This window comes from Pan troglodytes, chromosome 18 (genome assembly GCF_028858775.2).
Source record: "Pan troglodytes isolate AG18354 chromosome 18, NHGRI_mPanTro3-v2.0_pri, whole genome shotgun sequence".
Taxonomy (NCBI): Eukaryota; Metazoa; Chordata; class Mammalia; order Primates; family Hominidae; genus Pan; species Pan troglodytes.
The window spans coordinates 35,202,847-35,222,032 of NC_072416.2; the positions used below are offsets into that span (position 1 = coordinate 35,202,847).

A 19,186-nucleotide genomic window follows, 5' to 3' on the forward strand; every position below is an offset into this window, starting at 1 on the left:
TGGAGGATTGCTTGAACCCAGGAATTTGAGGCTGCAGTGAGCTTTGATTGCACCACTGCACTCGAGCCTGGGTGACAGATTGAGATCCTAACTCAAAAGAAAAAAAAAAAGAGGCCAGGCATGGTGGCTCACGCCTGTAATCCCAGCACTTGGGAGGCCAAGGCAGGCAGATCATGAGTTCAGGAGTTCGAGATCAGCCTGGCCAACATGGTGAAACCCCATCTCTACTAAACATACAAAAATTAGCTGGGCGTAGGGGCACGTGCCTATAATCCCAGCTACTCAGGAGCCTGAGGCAGGAGAATTGCTTGAACCTGGGAGGCGGAGGTTGCAGTGAGCCGAGATCGCGCCACTGCACTCCAGCCTGGGTGACAGAGCAAGACTCAATCTCAAAAAAAAAAAAAAAAGCCGCTGTCATCACCACTGAGACCAAGATGGCCACGAGACTCAGCACCTTCCTCAAGATTTCCTGGGCCAAGGAGCCAGTGCTGGTCTTGTCCTCTGTCATCTGGAGCCTCACTGTAATTCTACCCCCACTTAGCCCCTACACCAAGTACTCCATAATGATCAACGAGGCAATGCCCTACAACTACCCAGTGCCTGTCTGCAATGATGGGAACATGCCCGACGTGCCCAGCCACCCCCAGGACCCCCAAGGCCCCAGTTTGGAGTGGCTGAAGAAATTGTGAGCACCTCCACTGCCAGAGGAGGACCCTCCCATGGCTCCCACTAAAAATGTGAAAACCAACCTCTCCCTGCTCAAAAAAAAAAAGAAAAGAAAAAGAAAAATTGCATTAAATATCTGATCTAGGCCAGGCGCAGTGGTTCATGCCTGTAACTGTAACTCTAGCACTTTGGGAGGCCGAGGCAGGAAGATTGCTTGAGGCCAGGGGTTCAAGACAAAACTGGCCAACAAAATGAGACCTCGTCTTTAAAAAATAAATTCTGGGGCCGGGCGCAGTGGCTCACGCCTGTAACAGCACTTTGGGAGGCCGAGGAGGGGTGGATCACAAGGTCAGGTGTTTGAGACCAGCCTGGCCAACATAGTGAAACCCCATCTCTACTAAAAAAAAAAACAAAAAATTAGCCAGGCGTGGTGGCGGGTGCCTGTAATCCCAGCTACTTGGAGGCTGAGGCAGGAGAATCGCTTGAATCCGGGAGGCAGATATTGCAGTGAGCCGAGATCGCGCCATTGCACTCCAGCCCAGGCAACAGTGCGAGACTCCATCTCAAACAAATATATATAAATATAAATAAATAAATATATATATGTAACTTCCTGGCACGATGGCACAGGCCTGTAATCCCAGCACTTTGGGAGGCCGAGGCGCGTGGATCAGGAGGTCAGGAATTCAAGACCAGCCTGGCCAAGATGGTGAAACCCTGTTTCTACTAAAAATACAAAAAATTAGCCAGGCGTAATGGTGGGAGCTTGTAATCCCAGATACTCGGGAGGCTGAGGCAGAGAACTGCAAACTCCGGAGGCGGAGGTTGCAGTGAGCTGAGATTGTGCCACTGCACTCCAGCCTGGGTGACAGAGCGAGACTCTGTCTCAAAAAAAACAAACAAAAAACATTAAATAAATAAATTAAAACTAACTAACTAAATAAATATCTGGATATCTGAGCTGGGTGCGGTGGCTCATGCCTCTAATCCCAGCACTTGGGAAACCAAGGCAGGCAGATCATTTGAGGTCAGGAGTTCGAGACCAGCCTGGCCAACATAGGGAAACCTCATCTCTACTAAAAAAATTACTTGGGTGTGATGGTGCACATCTGTAATCCCAGGTACTCAGGAGGCTGAGGCAGGAGAATTGCTGGAACCTGGGAAGTAGAGGTTGCAGTCAGCTGAGATTGCAGCACTGCTCTCCAGCCTGGGTGACAGAGTGAGACTCTGTCTCAAAAAAAAATCAATATCTGATATACACGTTTATTTTTTTATTGAGATGGAGTCTTGCTCTGTCGCCCAGGCTGGAGTGCAATGGCACAATCTCTGCTCACCGCAACCTCTGCCTCCCTGGCTCAAGAGATTCTCCTGCCTCAACCTCCCGAGTAGCTGGGACTACAGATGCGCGCCACCACGCCCGGCCAATTTCTGTATCTCTAGTAGAGATGGGGTTTCACCAGGTCGGTCAGGCTGGTCTCGAACTCCTGACCTCATGATCTGCCCACCTCAGCCTCCCAAAGTGCTGGGATTACAGGTGTGAGCCAACGCATCTGGCCCAATATCTGATATGCATGTTAATTGAAGCTGGGTGTGGTGGTCACACCTTTAATCACAGCACTTTGGGAGGATTCCCTTGAGCCTAGGAGTTCAAGACCAGCCTGGGCAACATAGCAAGACCCTGTCTCAAAAAAGAAAAATTTAACATTGACTTTCCTGTCAGAGATAGGAAGTAAATAAGACATTTATGGTGAACTTAAAGCACATATGGCAGCTAAAGGTGACAGTGTCTCACTCCAGCTGACCCTTGCCCTATGGAAGTGGGCCTGGAATGGCCCACTATTTTTAGTGTTGGCAACTAGTTAAAAAAATTAAAACATTCGAGGCAGGTGGATCACTTGAGATCAGGAGTTTGAGAACAGCCTGGGCAATATGGTGAAACCCCGTCTCTACTAAAAATAGGAAAATTAGCTGGACATGGTGATGCATGCCTGTAATCTCAGCTACTCGGGAGGCTGCAGCACAAGAATTGCTTGAACCCGGGAGGCAGAGGTTGCAGTGAGCTGAGATCACGTCACTGCACTCCAGCCTGGGTGACAGAGTGAGACTCCATCTCAAAAAAAAAAAAGAAAGAAAGAAATGGCCATTTGATGTAGTCTTTCAGAGTCACAATTTTTTTTTTTTGAGACCGAGTCTCATCTGCCACCATGCCCAGCCCAGAGTCACAGTTGGAGCCTGAACTCTGCCTCAGTGTCTTCCCCACTTGTGCCTTTGTCTTCGCGGTTCTGCCTATTATAGCCTTTCCTCCCTTGCTGCTTGGCAAACTTCTACTTATCCAGTAAGCCTTGGCTTCAGGGTTACCATCTCTCTTTAGTGTTCTGTGGTTGTCCACCTGATGGATGACTTACTCTGCTGGCAGGGTTTCCAGTCTTTGATTCCATGTGATGGCACTTACTACACTCAAGTACACTTTGTGGTCTGTACAAAGTGGGAACCCAGCTTTGCCACTTCCTGTGTAGCTTCAGCATAACTTTCCGTCTTTCTTTTTTTTTTAGAGACGGAGTCTTGCTCTACTCTATCATCCAGGCTGCAGTGCAGTGGCGCGATCTCGGCTCACTGCAACCTCTGCCTCCGGGGTTCAAGCGATTCTCCTGCCTCAGCCTCCTGAGTAGCTGGGACTACAGGTGCGCGCCACTATGCCTGGCTCATGTTTGTATTTTTAGTAGAGACGGGGTTTCACCATGTTGGTCAGGCTGGTCTCGAACTCCTGACGTTGTGATCTGCCCTCCTTGGCCTCCCAAAGTGCTGGGATTACAGGCGTGAGCCACCGTGCCCGGTCAACTGCCTGTCTTTCTATGCTTATTTCCTCATCTGTAAAATGTCATCCTTAGCAGGGCGTGGTGGCTCACACCTGTAATTCCAGCAATTTGGGAGGCCAAGGCAGGTGGATCATCTGAGGCCAGGAGTTCGAGACCAGCCTGGCCAACATGGTGAAACCCCGTCTCTACTAAGAATACAAACATTAGCTGGGTGTGGTGGCGCACACCTGTACTCCCAGCTACTTGGGAGGTTGAAGTTGTAGAATCGCTTGAACGCGGGAGGCAGATGTTGCAGTGAGCCGAGACGGCGCCCCTGCACTCCAGCCTGGGTGACAGAGTGAGACAGTGTCCCAAAAAAAAAAAAAAAAAAAGATAAAATGTCATCCTCACATCAGCCTTTTGTTGTGAAAAATAAAATCAAGAGTTTACTCAGTCAGAACAGGGCCTGACAGTAAGTCTTGTTAAAGTGTTAGCTATTACATATTATAGATGAGCACAATGTATATCATTATTAAATGTCAGCTTTATTATTATTATTTGTTTTGAGACAGTCTTGCTCTGTCGCCCAGGCTGGAGTGCAGTGGCACGTCTTGGCTCACTGCAACTTCCGCCTCCTGGGTTCAAGCGATTCTCCCATCTCAGCTTCCTGAGTAGCTGGGATTACAGATGCGCGGACAACGCCTGGCTAATTTTTGTATTTTTAGTAGAGATGGGGTTTCACCATGTTGGCCAGGCTGGTCTCGAACTCCTGACCTCGTGATCCACCCGCCTCGGCCTCCCAAAGTGCTGGTATTACAGGCGTGAGCCACCGCACCCGGTCAGCTTTATTATTAAATGTTAACTTCATCTGCTTTGTACAGGAATGCATACCCAGTGCCCAGAACAGTGCCTGGAACATATTAGGTGCTAAATAAATATTTGTGACTTAATGCATGAATAAGGGTGGACTTCCTTTCTTTTGCTCTCACTGGAGAGTTGAACTCTCCTTCCAAAGGCGGTGGGGTGGATATTGGCATATTCAGGGCCTTTAGGGCTGAAGTCAAGGGCTTAGTGGGGCTTAATTTGTGGGCGGGCCCAGGGCATGGCCCTCATTGTTTCTCTAGAAAGACGTGTCCAACCCTCAAAGGACCTTCTGAAATCCTGCTGAAAGGTTAAGTTGGGAAGGAAAACCTGCGTGCCTATGTATCAGGAATTAACGTCTTTTGTCTTGTTTTATTCAGTAGTTTCAAATTGCCTTCTCCAGGCAAGGCTGATGAAAGTGCAAGTTGCAAGTTAATTTGAATGTTTCTTTTTGCTTTTGCTCTCACAGGAAGTGAAAAGGCGACCAAACACTCTAGCATTCATGCCACCAAAAAGAGGAGTGTTTTGCAGTTACAAGACCTGGATTCGAATCACCACTCCTCTTAGCTGCCCTGTAATCAGGCACAATTACTTGGGTCTCTGAGTCTCACTTTCCTTATCTAGAAAACGGAGGTATCTTTACTTCCTTCTTAAGACTGATGACAAGGAAATTATCGGTGCATTTTGAAACCACTTAAGCCTTGTACACGTTTTATTTCTGGGATCGCCCTGGTAGGGCTTCAGAAAAATAAAAAGGAGGTCCCTGAGAAAAGGCTGGGGACCCTACATCTGAGGTCAACCCTCTCTGGTCCCAAGGATGGCCTGGGCTGTTCCGCCCCGTGGCTCCCCAGGGGCAAAGCCATGAGGATCCGGGTGAGAGCCCAGTGCTGGACGAGCCCGGGGCCCAGGGGTCCCGGCCGAAATCCCTGCTGTCTTTCAGGTCAAACGTCATAATCCCCGAACCCCAGAAAGGCCGAAACGCAAGGCAACCCCGAAAGACGACGAAGTCAACCTCAGGGCGCAGGAGAGGGAGGGCCAGTGTGCTGCCGACGAGGGAGGCTGGAGCCGCGGGGACGAGGCGCCCCATACAGCGGCAAGAGGGCGGAGGGCAGGAGCTCGCCATCCTGGGTGAAAGCGGGGCCCAGCGAAGGGGCCCGGCCACAGGAATCTCGGTTCCACCCCGCTACTCCCGGCTGTGACTCCAGTTTCGTCCCCAGCCGCCGGGACCCCCCCTCGCCCCGCCCACAGCGGGCACTCAGGCCGTACCACTGTGCCTTCATGGGGGTGGAGATAGATCGTGGGCTAGTCCTGCCGAGGAGAGAGGGGTTCTTCCTCAAAAAATATGATTATGTATAGTATTCGCATGATTCTAGTTAACTTGTTTCCCTTCTGCCTGCTCGGACCCTCTACCTGCCCTACGAAGGGGGCGGAGTGCGTTCCTGCCTCCCCCTGCTCTTCCGCGTTTGGTGCGCGCCTGCGCGGTGCGTAGGCGGCGGAGCGTACTTAAGCTTCGACGCAGAAGGCGGGGCTGCTCAGTCCTTCAGGCGTCGGTGCTCAGCGGTGTTGGAACTTAGTGGCTTGCTTGCCTGTGCGCGCGTGCGCGGACATGGCCTCAAACGGTAGGTAAGGGCGCGAGGCGACGGCGGCGGCGCACCCGGCCGAGGCCTCCCAGCTGGGCTTTTCATTTTCAGTGGGACCGGGGCGGCGATCCCGTGTGGGATTATTTGGCGCCCCTGTGGCGGGAAGCCGCGGAGAAGAGTAACTGGAGGAGGCTGGTGTCGCCATTTTGTTTCGCTCCTCTGGCCCTCGCGCGCGGGGCGGGAAGTCTTCGCAGTCCGTTTGCTTGGGGTGGGCGTTGGGAGGGACGCTTCTTAGGGGTTTGAAGCGTCAGGTGAGGGTGGAAAACGCCCATTCTCTGTGGCCTCGCCTCCCCCAACTCCCGGCCCCGCGCTCGAGCCCGCTTTGTCGCAGTGCTGCATCCGGGCACTCGTGGCGCGCACGCGCTCTGCGGGCCCCTCCCCCTTCGCGGCGCGGGTACCCCTTCCCCGCCTCGTGTTGGTTCAGCTTTCTGTCGCGAGACCCTTCGCGGAAGACTCGGCGGCGCGCGTCCGGTGTGAGCCTTGTTCCTCAGTGGTCGTTCGCGAATGGGCGGGACCGCTCCGTTCCCGCCTGGGTTGCCACGCGGCTGGGGGCGGAGGCTCGGGATCGGGGCCGCCCTCTAGCTTAACGGTTTGGCGGCGGTGGTCAGGGTTCGACCAACGGACTTGGGGACAGGGCCCGAGAGTTTTTCCCGCCTAAATTTCTTTCTTTCTTTTTTTTTTTTTTTTGGAGACACGGTCTTTCTCTGTCGCCCAGGCTGGAGTGCAGTGGTGCGATCTCAGATCACTGCAACGTCCACCTCCTGGGTTCAAGTGATTTTCCTGCCTCAGCCTCCTCAGTAGTTGGGATTATAGGCGCCCGCCACCACAGCCCGGCTAATTTTTGTGTTTCTTAGTAGGGGCGGGGTTTCACCATGTTGGTCAGGCTGGTCTCGAACTGCTGACCTCAGGTGATCCGCCCGCCTGGGCCTCCCGAAGTGTCGGGATTACAGGCGTGAGCCAACCACGCCTGGTCTAAATTTCTTTTTTCTCAGATAGGGACGGAGAAGAACGGCCGCCCGAGGCCACACCCTCTCCTGGTCCTTTCCCTTTTCCTGCGGGGGAAGCGCCGCGTTTCCTGTGCTGGGAGGATGAGTTGATCTTGTTCGTGTATCTTAAGTGGGGCTTTTCAAAAGCGCTTTTGTTGCTTTTTGTTCGCTGGGGGAAGGCAGGGTAGGTGAGAAAACGGAACCATCTGGAGTCCCAGGGCTGGGGACTCGAGTACCTGTTGACTTTCGCCTCCTAAGGCGAGCAGTTGCATGATCTCTGTCATTTGGGGTCCAAGGGCTCTTTTGATTCTCTGGCTTTGCACTAAAAAGCCCACTTCATCTCCGGGATTGGTCAAAGAGTGAAGAATGGCCTTTTTTGAGACTTTCTTATTCTGTGGGTCTGGGCTGAGAGCAGAGGCCACAATCTGAACACTGTTCGAATTCAACCCTGTGCCACTTTGGTAGCTCTGCGACGTTGGGAGAGTTAGTCTCTTGACTCCTGGCGATAATGGCTTTCTCATAGAGTGGATGAAACGAATGCGCGATGTTTTAGAGCAATCACTGATATGAATTGGGCTTGCAGAAAATTGTGGATGTCCACCAAGACCTTGGTTTTTCCAATGGTTAAGGCTTCTGGGACTCTGTAGAAACTTGCATTTTCTTCACTTTTTCTTTATTGTAAGAACACTTGGCTGATAACGCCAGTTTGTTCCTCTTCTCAACCAGTGTCTCATGGAGGAATTTTATGCCCTTTGTTGCAACATGGTCCTATTTTTATTTTTATTTTTTTTGAGATGGAGTCTCGCTCTGTTGCCAGGCTGGAGTGCAATGGCTCACTGCAACCTCTGCCTCCCGGGTTCAAGCGATTCTCCTGCTTCACTTCCCGAGTAGCTGGGATTACAGGCGTGCGCTACCATGCCCGGCTAATTTTTTGTATTTTTATTAGAGATGGGGCTTCACCATGTTGGTCAGGCCAGTCTCGAATTCCTGACCTCAAGTGATCCACCCACCTCGGCCTCCCAAAGTGCTGGGATTACAGGCATGATCCACCGTGCCTGGCCTACGTGGTCCTTTTTATTCATCAGTGCTTGAGTTAAGGAATTTAGCTTTAATTCAACTCTTTCAGAGTGGCAGCTGAAGATAATGTGATTGTGTTTTTCTTTTGCAGATTATACCCAACAAGCAACCCAAAGGTGAGTGCTATTTTTGGGCTTCCAGAGTTTGTAGAGGGCAAGGGTGGTCAAGCCATGTTTTCTGATCACGCTGGTTTTCCTTTTATTTAGCTATGGGGCCTACCCCACCCAGCCCGGGCAGGGCTATTCCCAGCAGAGCAGTCAGCCCTACGGACAGCAGAGTTACAGTGGTTATAGCCAGTCCACGGACACTCCAGGCTATGGCCAGAGCAGCTATTCTTCTTATGGCCAGAGCCAGAACAGTGAGTCTCTCTCAGCGGGTCACCTCTTCCTACTCACCTCTTCCTACTCTTTCTGAATATTGCTTTTCTTTTTCTTTTTTTTTGGAGACGGAGTCTGGTCCTGTTGCCCAGGCTGGAGTGCAGTGGTGCTGTCTCAGCTCACTGCAACATCAGCCTACCGGGTTCAAACGATTCTCCTGCCTCAGCCTCCTGAGTAGCTGGGATTACAGGCACCTGCTACCACGCCTGGCTAATTTTTGTGTTTTTAGTAGAGATGGGGTTTCACCGTGTTGGACAGGCTGGTCTGGAACTCCTGACCTCCTGCCTGCCTTGGCCTCCCAAAGTGCTGGGATTACAGGCGTCAGCCACAATGCCCTGAATGTTGCTTTTCTTAAACCTGAGCAGCACTGAGATGTTGAAACTGTTCCATATTTCTTTTCCCTGAAACAGTGTATAAGTCTTAAAACTCTTTGGGGTCTGAGTCCTTTACAGGGCATTGTGGCACACCTGTAGTCCCAGCTACTGAGGAGGCTGAGGCGGGAGGATCCCTTGAATTCAGGAGTTTGGGGCTGCAGTGAGCTATGATGGTGCCTGTGTACAGCCACTGCATTCCAGCCTGGGCAGTGTGTTGAGGCCCCATCTCAAAAACATAAAAAAAAAAAAAATGTTTATTGGTTTGTGATTCTGTTTCCACTTATTTTCTTTGGCTTTTAATTTTTTTGACTCTTCTTATTTTCCATCAGCATGAAAGAGAGCATATTTTCTAAAGGAAGAACCAGTTTTAGGCCAATTCTGAAATGGAGAAAATGGTTTTGTTTGAAAATGTATGAAATCATGTGATACATAAGGAGGTGGGATTTGCCTCAAGGTCCTGAAGTGTAACTAAGAAAGGTGGTTGTCCTGTAGATACTGCACGCACAGCTGCATATTACAGTGCTGTTAATAGGGATCCTTGGGCCTGGGTTTAGAGGGTGGTGCTGGAGATGGTGTTGGGATTGGCGGGGTGAAATTGGAACTGTACTAAAGAGTTGGTAGAAGTTGAAGCATTAAATTTAGGCTTTGAAAGGAGGGTAACTATCTTTGCCTATGAGTTGCAACATCACTAACAGCTTCTGAGAGGCTGACTTTATGAGTATAGGTATTATGTTTTCTTTAACCCATTCCTTACATTTTCTCTTTCCTGGTGGCTTTTGTGACTTCCTTTTTCTTACCCTGGTAGCAGGCTATGGAACTCAGTCAACTCCCCAGGGATATGGCTCGACTGGCGGCTATGGCAGTAGCCAGAGCTCCCAATCGTCTTACGGGCAGCAGTCCTCCTACCCTGGTTATGGCCAGCAGCCAGCTCCCAGCAGCACCTCGGGAAGGTACGGTGGTGTTGATGTCGGTGGTGTTGATGTCGGGGAAGGCTTGAAAAGAGGGGTGAATTGATGAGGAATGATAAAGGGACCAGCAGTAGGAGCAGTTCAGAGGTGTAATTGGGGTAGGGGAGCCTGTGTTGGGTACAGAGAATGGACTCCATTAAAAGTGAAAGGAAATTGGGGGCTATGCTGTGATTGTGATTGTGTTTTTTGTTTGTTTTCCCTAGTTACGGTAGCAGTTCTCAGAGCAGCAGCTATGGGCAGCCCCAGAGTGGGAGCTACAGCCAGCAGCCTAGCTATGGTGGACAGCAGCAAAGCTATGGACAGCAGCAAAGCTATAATCCCCCTCAGGGCTATGGACAGCAGAACCAGTACAACAGCAGCAGTGGTGGCGGAGGTGGAGGTGAGATGTCTTCAGCTTTGTCTGCAGCCCATTTTCTTTTCTTTTTTTTTTTTTTTTGAGACGGAGTCTCGCTCTGTCTCTGTTGCTGAGGCTAGAGTGCAGTGGCACAATCTTGGTTCACTGCAAGCTCCGCCTCCCGGGTTCACGCCATTCTCCTGCCTCAGCCTACCGAGTAGCTGGGACTACAGGCACCCGCCACCACGCCCGGCTAATTTTTTGTATTTTTAGTAGAGACGGGGTTTCACCATGTTAGCCAGGATGGTTTCGATCTCCTGACCTTGTGATCCGCCCGCCTTGGCCTCCCAAAGTGCTGGGATTACAGGCGTGAGCCACCGCGCCTGGTGTCTGCAGCCCATTTTCTATAAGGATTTGTATTCTCCTGTTTTAGCTTAAAAGAGGGTTCCTGTCTTGTTTCCTAGCTGTCTTTTTACTTTCTTTTGTCCTTTATTGCCTGGCACTTGTCAAACCTTTTCAAACCTTTTAGTGCTACTTTACAATCTTTGTTTTTTTTTTTAACCATTCTTTCTTTTCTCACAGGTAACTATGGCCAAGATCAATCCTCCATGAGTAGTGGTGGTGGCAGTGGTGGCGGTTATGGCAGTCAAGACCAGAGTGGTGGAGGTGGCAGCGGTGGCTACGGACAGCAGGACCGTGGAGGCCGCGGCAGGGGTGGCAGTGGTGGTGGCGGCGGCGGCGGCGGCGGCGGTGGTGGTTACAACCGCAGCAGTGGTGGCTATGAACCCAGAGGTCGTGGAGGTGGCCGTGGAGGCAGAGGTGGCATGGGGTAGGTGTCTCACGAGCCAGGGAGTATCTTTGGTGGGGAGTGTGGAGGATTGCATGAATCTCCCTGAAGCCAGTCCCTAGTGCATGGTTTAGTATTCTTGTTGTCTAGGGATCTGTGAGGGCTTTGATTTGGGGGCAGTGACTTTCTTTTTACATCCCCATTTTATTTTTGTGAGAACTTGGGATCCTGAACTCCCATCCATACCACTGAATAGAGATTTTGAGTAATGATACTTGTTTCCAAAAAAAAAAAGAAACCATACATAGATACGTATGGATTGGAGTCATTAATATCCTAGGCAAGAAACATGGAAGTGAAGACTTCTTTCTCTGCAAGGGAAACCGATGATCCCACTCCTGGGAAATAGTAGGGAAACTTGGTATGTGTATTCCCATGTGTCCTCTAGGGAGTTGGTAATGGTTAACCTGACTTCAGCTTCCAGGAATTGGCTACTCTTCCCGTTTTCTATAGTCATTTGAATCCACGAGCTTGATTTGCACTAATTTGACCGACATTGATTTTGTGTGTGACTTGGTTTATGGGGCCAGCTGACTGAAGTAAGCAGACCTTTTGGGCAAAAATATGCTTTGACAGTGGTCTCCCACCTATTTGTTCCACTGTCTGCCTTCCCCTGGTTACTTAAAATTCATCAGCTTGTCCAACTGGACCTTCTTTCCTTCCTGCTGAAGTTGATTTGAAGTAAAACCTTAGATTTGATGTTAAAACAGTTGTCAAATCTGTTGGTAAATAAGATTTGAAGGACCCTACTCTGTCTCCCATGAAAAAGGGGAGGAATGTCAGTGTTACTGTTTTTGGAAAAAGTAGATTTTTAAACCGAGTTTGGAAATGGTAAGTATGCAGAGGTGGGTGGGGGCAATCTCAAAAACGTGCAAAAATGAGGAAAACAAAAATGAGGAAATGTGTGCGTGTGTTTAATGCAAAACTTTAAAAAGAAAAACAACTGTTATGTGACTGTTAACTTGCTCTGCATTTTATGTGCCACAGGTATGAAAGGTGACATTGCAAAATACTCCGCTCTTCTCGCAGTGTAGAAGGGGTGACCCCGGGGGTTGGGGGAGATCAAAAACAGCTCAGTAGTTAGGACAGAGCTTAGCTAAGTTTGTCTTGCTTTAAGGGGAAGTTGCCTTTGGTTTTGACTTTTTATGGAATGGGGTTGGGTCTGCTTGCTGCTTTCAAAGCAAAAACCACAAAAATGTGTTCAAGGCTACCCCAGCCTGGTGTGAAATGTCTTCTGGGTAAATTGGGGTAGGGTTTTTAAACCAACTACTTGGTTGTCAACCACTTGCGACAAGAGGAAAAAAAAACATCTGCTCCATCGGAAGAACGACCAAGGAAAATGGGTTATTTTTTTTCCAGAGGAAATAGATACGTAACCTTTTAAAGCAAAATCTTTATAAACTGTGTCTGAGAAATTGCACACGTGTGTGTGACATGCTCAAAGGTCAGACAAGGGGTGGTCAGGAAGGGATGTATTTTAGTAGCCACTTGTATCTTTTTCCAAAAACACCTACCCGTGTTTGGGGAATGTTAAACAAAATCAAAAAACAACCTTTTGTAGCCGTTGGAAGCTTCATGTCCTTTCTTCTAACTTGTCTTCTCCAGCGGAAGTGACCGTGGTGGCTTCAATAAATTTGGTGGTAAGTGAACAGAGTTTCCAAAATTCCCAACTCCCAGCAATGCTTTGTCTGATTGTTCATTTGCAGATGTCTTAGCGTGTTAATTTAAATGTCAAAGGTTTTGAGGTGTCCAGAACCACCTCCAGAAAGGGGTAGGGTAGAATGCCACCTGTTGCCTGGTGTGTGCTAACCTGGAGCAGGTAGGGGTAAGACTCAATAGTCATCTTTTACCAAATGGGTTTGCCCCAGGTTAATAAGAGGGGTCTAGTAGGCCTTGGACTGGGCTGTTGCCACACCTGGCACTTAGTGACCATCATCATGAGAAACTGGAGAGTGCGTGCTGGAACACGTGGTGCCATCTTGGCTTTAGGATCCTTTTGATCGTTGTGTCCAAGGCTTGTGTGTGTGTGAGTGTGTGGGAGACAACTCCGAATGTTTAATTCTGGAAGAGGGATGTAACATTGCCCTGAGGATGGTGAAGTTGGTATACATTTATAAAGTACGGAATGGTGTCAATGAATGCAACTCTATGTATATGGACTTAACTGAGATGGGCAAATAGAAACTAGCTCTGGGAAGGAACATGTGCACTACTTCAAGAAAGATTGGAAGCATGTGTGGCTCATGGGAAATAACCAGGTCTTAAACAGCACAAACTGAATTCATGGACCAGGAAGGTCTTAAACAGCACAAACTGAATTCATGGAAAAATGACAAATTTGAGAAGTCTCCCAGTAAGCTGGAACTTTTCTGGTTTGGTTAACTAACAAAAGGTTTCTTGATTTGTTTCAAGATTTAAAGCCAAAGGCGTGGGTTCATGACTTAGGTGTCATTGCGTGTGGGTACAATATTTATATATGGCGAATTCAGATAAACATTGGTCAAAGATGGTCTCTGGAAAAACAAAATAGAGGCTGCATTACGGAAATAAGATTTCTGGTCTGTTCCCTGGGACATGCTTAAAAAATACAATAGCTATTATGTATGGTTTTTATTTTCATGTGGTTTCGGGGAAACAACACGGTTTTAAGGATGGTTTCTAAAGATGAAATTAAAAATTGTTCCACAAGGGTTAAGTGTCTGGTGGTAAAGTTGGGAGAAACTGGATGGATGCACATCGCATGGCTGGTGGCGAGCCCATCTCTCTTCTCTCGGGTGAGAGAACCGGGCCAAGCTGAGTTGGTTTGTTCACTTTAATGGGTCTCCGTTTCCCCTGCCACCTGTGCTGAGGACATTTCCCAGCCTGAGCTGGGGGAGGCAGCATTTTCTGAAGTGTGGAGTTGTCTCTGTGGAGACTCAAGTTACAGATCTTAAGGGGCCTGCCTAGAATTTTCTCCTCTGGGCAGGCGACCCAGGAAAGGGTTTGGAGTGAGGCTGTGAGCACTTACTTGATATTTTACAAGTTTGGATTTGGTGTTTTTTTCCTTGTCCGTTTTTTCCTGTTGACTAACGGCTCCTCTTTTCCTTGTTTTTGTTTTTTTTTTTGTTCTTTTTTTCCATGTCACTAAAGGCCCTCGGGACCAAGGATCACGTCATGACTCCGGTGAGTTCACACGTGGTGGCATGAAAAGAGTGGCTAAAGTGGTATCAAGACTGCCTGGATGTTCTTTGAAACTATTATAAAAAGGAAACTGAAAAAAATGGGGATAGAGAAGGAAGGGAGTTAGGTGTGTCCTTAGTTAGCAGTGAGAAGTATTTGTTATGAAGTATTTCTCAGAAATACCTGGCTTGTGGGTTCCACCCCCAGTGATTTAGGTCTGAGATGACCCTGAAAATCTACCTTTCTAACAAGTCCCCAGTGATGCTGATGCGTCTGGACCACACTCAGATGGTTTACAGCAGTGGTTCTTTGAAAATGTGGATCATGTCCAAGTTGGTGAACAAAACTAGTGAAAGACCTGACCACATGAAGTAAAGCATTGAACTCTTGTTTAGGTTTTATTGATGTTTGTGTACTAGATTTGAATGTAAAATGGGTTTCTTATTTAATTCGGGGACCTTCAACTGAAAGTTGATAAATACTGATGGACTTTTCTGTGTGGTCTTGTTGGGCATTTCACTCCTGAGCCCTGGTTTCCAAACTGTGTACTGGGTGTTAACATGTTTCAAAGGATAATTGTCAAACTGAATCTGAAATTTATCAGCATGGCTGGCATATAGGGACTCAAAAGGGATGTGGATTTCTTTTTAGTTGTCTTCCATAAACCAAATGATACCAGTTGCTTGATGGATACTAGGTGCTTTAGGTTTTTTCCTGTGTTTTTTATTTTACCTTTTCACATTTGCATTTTCTCTGTTCAACAAGCAGAACAGGATAATTCAGACAACAACACCATCTTTGTGCAAGGCCTGGGTGAGAATGTTACAATTGAGTCTGTGGCTGATTACTTCAAGCAGATTGGTATTATTAAGGTACTTGTGGAGAGGAGTGGGTGCTTTCTGTCAGTGTTGTAGGCTTGTGGATTTCACACATTAGTAAAAGCAAGTCTTTAATGGTTGCCAGCAGTAAAAACAAGTCTTAGTGGTTGTTGCCAGCTTAATTTGTTGAGGAAAGAGCCTTAGTTACTGTTTTCTAAAAGAAGTTCTATCTTAACACAAAAAGTATAACTTATCAGAGTGCCCTGAACTCTGAGATTTGTACTCTATAGTAACTTTTAGTTTTATCTTTCAATACTGGAGTGAGAGACAGTTTTCTTTAATGGAGGTTTACATGTGAGGTAGGAAGAAGTAACTGGGAAGAGGGGAGCTGAAGTTTGGGAATTATAAACCTCATGTTCTAGAGGAAGAAGATGGAAAGGGAGTACTGTAGCCTTTAAAGTTGATGTTACCTCATTTTGCTTTCTTCAGACAAACAAGAAAACGGGACAGCCCATGATTAATTTGTACACAGACAGGGAAACTGGCAAGCTGAAGGGAGAGGCAACGGTCTCTTTTGATGACCCACCTTCCGCTAAAGCAGCTATTGACTGGTTTGATGGTATGTATGAGAAGGCTGGCAGAGGTGGGGCTGGGGATATAGGGCAGCAAGCTTTAGGAAACAAGCCATAGTTTGAGGGTTCTTTTGAGTCTTCCAACACTTACTTTAGCTGCGGTTTCAGGTAATCTCATTTTTGCTTATGTGTCAGCAGATTATAAACCGTTTGAGAAAGGCACGCTTCTCTTGTATTTTCGGATTAATGTGTCTTGCATTTAAAGTCTGTTGATGATTTTTTGTTTCTCTAGGTAAAGAATTTTCCGGAAATCCTATCAAGGTCTCATTTGCTACTCGCCGGGCAGACTTTAATCGGGGTGGTGGCAATGGTCGTGGAGGCCGAGGGCGAGGAGGTGAGGAGCTACCTGCTAATGGTGCAGAGGGGTGATGGGGAGAGTGCAGAAGATGGTAAAGGCTTGCATGGAATGGGTTAGATTTACCAAACTTGGAGAGGGAGCAGACCCATACTTGGTCTATCTGCATTAGGACCCATGGGCCGTGGAGGCTATGGAGGTGGTGGCAGTGGTGGTGGTGGCCGAGGAGGATTTCCCAGTGGAGGTGGTGGCGGTGGAGGACAGCAGCGAGCTGGTGACTGGAAGTGTCCTAATCCGTGAGTGAAACTTAATTTTTTTCTTAATTCTCTTGCATGCGTGCTCTTTGATATATTGGTAATGAGGTATGTGCGTGTTTTCCAAAGAAGTAAATGTCAAGGCCACACTGTTGGGGTCAGATTTAGCCAAAAGCTTACCTAGGTAAGGTTGATGTAATGGGAAAGGTAATGGATTCGGTTCAGTAATACTGATTTTTGTTCCTGACTCTGAGAAGCAAGCCATTTTGTCTTTCTGAAGCCTCAGTTTCCTCACTGTATCTCTGAAATCACCGTAGTTTCTTCCTAGTTCTTGGTCTTGCCTATTCCCCATCGCTCCAGACTGATTGTCTTCCTTTCTCCTTAGCACCTGTGAGAATATGAACTTCTCTTGGAGGAATGAATGCAACCAGTGTAAGGCCCCTAAACCAGATGGCCCAGGAGGGGGACCAGGTGGCTCTCACATGGGTAAGAAAGGCAGACCTGGTGCTAGGGAGCTGGGACCAAAGAATCCTTAATTTTTCAGCGGGGAGGCTCAGGGAAGATAGGGGAATGGGAATATGATAGATCTTGTTTCTTTTGTCCTAGGGGGTAACTACGGGGATGATCGTCGTGGTGGCAGAGGAGGCTATGATCGAGGCGGCTACCGGGGCCGCGGCGGGGACCGTGGAGGCTTCCGAGGGGGCCGGGGTGGTGGGGACAGAGGTGGCTTTGGCCCTGGCAAGATGGATTCCAGGTAAGACTTTAAATCAGAATAAAAAAGTAGAGCAGTTGAGCCGAGGCCATAGGATAACAGGGTTTTGTTGAGAAAGTGGTTTCATTTTGAGGGCTAGGTGGAAAGACCTGAGGTTGTAACCAGTAGTGGAGAGGGAAGGAAAATTAACTCAGGGGGAGTGAATCTGTAGACCCACTTGAGATAAGATACTCGCTGGATTAGGTAGGAGGGGCAGATAGGATATCTAGGCTTGGAGAGGCTGGTAACTCAAATATAATGGATACTTAATTTTTTTTTTTTTTTTTTTTGCAGGGGTGAGCACAGACAGGATCGCAGGGAGAGGCCGTATTAATTAGCCTGGCTCCCCAGGTTCTGGAACAGCTTTTTGTCCTGTACCCAGTGTTACCCTCGTTATTTTGTAACCTTCCAATTCCTGATCACCCAAGGGTTTTTTTTGTGTCGGACTATGTAATTGTAACTATACCTCTGGTTCCCATTAAAAGTGACCATTTTAGTTAAATTTTGTTCCTCTTCCCCCTTTTCACTTTCCTGGAAGATCGATGTCCCGATCAGGAAGGTGGAGAGTTTTCCTGTTCAGATTACCCTGCCCAGCAGGAACTGGAATACAGTGTTCGGGGAGAAGGCCAAATGATATCCTTGAGAGCAGAGATTAAACTTTTCTGTCACGGGGAAAGTTGGTGTATAAATGAGAAATGAAGAACATGGGATGTCATGAGTGTTGGCCTAAATTTGCCCAGCTATGGGGAATTTTTCCTTTACCACATTTATTTGCATACTGGTCTTAGTTTATTTGCAGCAGTTTATCCCTTTTTAAGAACTCTTGGATCTTTTGGCCCTTTTAATGGTGAGGCTCAAACAAACTACATTTAAATGGGGCAGTATTCAGATCTGACCATGGTGGAGAGCGCTTAGCCACTCTGGGTCTTTCACAGGAAGGAGAGTAACAGTGCTGCAGGAGTTTGTGGAGTGGAGTCAGGATCTAGGAGGCGAGTGACTCCCTTCCTAGCTGCCCTGGTGAACAGCGCTTGGGTAGATAGCAGCTATAAGGAGACTGGTCTGGCTGGGTTACTTTCACATCCTGCCTGTACTCAGAGGGCTTGAGGTCATTGACATTTTGAGATTTTAGGCTTGATCCCTTTTTGATTGGAGGGTGGAAGGCCCTCCTAAGGGAATGATAAGTGATAAGAGGGGGAAGGGGTTGCAGCCAATGAGTTAAAACCTTAGAGCAGTGCTCCTCGGCCTCTTACCATGTGGTTGTAAACTTGCACGTACCTGCCAACCAGTTATTTAGCATGCTTTTTATTTTAGTTACACAGAGCGTAACATTAACCCAAGAGCAAAAAGGTTTTATTTACAGGGTTTTCGAATTTGGTTTGTAAGACAGCTGCCATCACAAGCATAGCTTACAAATGTGCTGGGGACCCCTAATTGGGAAGTGCTTTCCTCTCAAGTTTTTATTTTTTATTTTTAGAGACAGAGTCTTGCTCTGTCATCCAGGCTGGAGTGCAGTGGCGTGATCTCGGCTCACTGTAGCCTCTGCCTCCTGAGTTTAAGCGATTCTCCTGCCTCAGGAGAATCCCAGCTTCCGAGTAGCTGGGACTACAGGCGTGGGCCACCATGCCCACCTAGTTTTTGCATTTTTAGTGGAGGTGTGGTTTCACCGTGTTGGCCAGGCTGGTCTCTTAACTCCTGACCTCAGGTGATCCACCTGCCTTGGCCTCCCAAAATGCTAGAATTACAGGCATGAGCTGCTGCATCTGGCCATCCTCTCAAATTTTCAAGTGTTCCACAAGTATGTTCTCTACCGAAGAGTTGCTGCATCCTTGAATCTTGGGTGATATGAGGCACAGAAACTATGACTTTATTTTTTGAGATGGAGTTTTGCTCTTGTTGCCCAGGCTGGAGTGCAATGGCACGTTTTTCGGCTTACCGCAACTGCCGCCTCCTGGGTTCAAGCGATAGCTGGGATTACAGGCATGCGCCACCATGCCCAGCTAATTTATTTGTATTTTTAGTAGAGACGGGGTTTCTCCATGTTGGTCAGGCTGGTCTCGAACTCCCGACCTCAGGTGATGTGCACACCTCAGCCTCCCAATAAACCATGACTTTTAAAAGGAATAGCAGATTTACCTTCCCTGCCAGCATTGGGGTGCTCTCTAAGCAACAGTAGGCGGAGAGTGGTCTGGCGTATTAAAAACAAAGGATCGTCAAGTGGGCCTTCCCAGGCATTGCTTTGACTTAGTACATGTAGAGGATGTGGCAGTTCTCTCCGTCCCTGCCACTGCTGGTTTCTTTGTTAAATGTTCAGTTGAAATGGCCTGATACGATATTTGAGTAGTTCACTGTTGG

General features: G+C 48.1%; 1 protein-coding gene and 1 pseudogene across 2 annotated transcripts; both read left to right on the top strand.

Annotated features, from left to right (window-relative positions):
• On the top strand, nucleotides 435-689 carry LOC742285 (NADH dehydrogenase (ubiquinone) 1 alpha subcomplex, 3, 9kDa pseudogene; annotated as a pseudogene).
• FUS (FUS RNA binding protein) lies at nucleotides 5,316-17,336 on the top strand. Of its 2 annotated transcripts, none has more exons than XM_016929751.3 (15): nucleotides 5,316-5,941; nucleotides 8,117-8,141; nucleotides 8,232-8,383; nucleotides 9,585-9,726; nucleotides 9,948-10,123; nucleotides 10,661-10,907; nucleotides 12,531-12,565; nucleotides 14,055-14,087; nucleotides 14,853-14,956; nucleotides 15,392-15,521; nucleotides 15,767-15,868; nucleotides 16,002-16,125; nucleotides 16,469-16,569; nucleotides 16,690-16,837; nucleotides 17,129-17,336. In XM_016929751.3, the coding sequence occupies exons 1-15, from the start codon at nucleotides 5,929-5,931 to the stop codon at nucleotides 17,166-17,168; spliced, it is 1,572 nt and encodes a 523-aa protein (XP_016785240.1). In that variant the 5' UTR covers nucleotides 5,316-5,928; the 3' UTR covers nucleotides 17,169-17,336.
• The last annotated feature ends 1,850 nt before the right edge of the window (nucleotides 17,337-19,186 follow it).

Excerpts from the sequence above, each read along its gene's own strand:
- FUS (XM_016929751.3), top strand. Across the intron at positions 8,142-8,231 it reads ACCCAACAAGCAACCCAAAG|CTATGGGGCCTACCCCACCC; the intron begins GTGAGTGCTATT and ends CCTTTTATTTAG. Across the intron at positions 16,126-16,468 it reads GACTGGAAGTGTCCTAATCC|CACCTGTGAGAATATGAACT; the intron begins GTGAGTGAAACT and ends CTTTCTCCTTAG.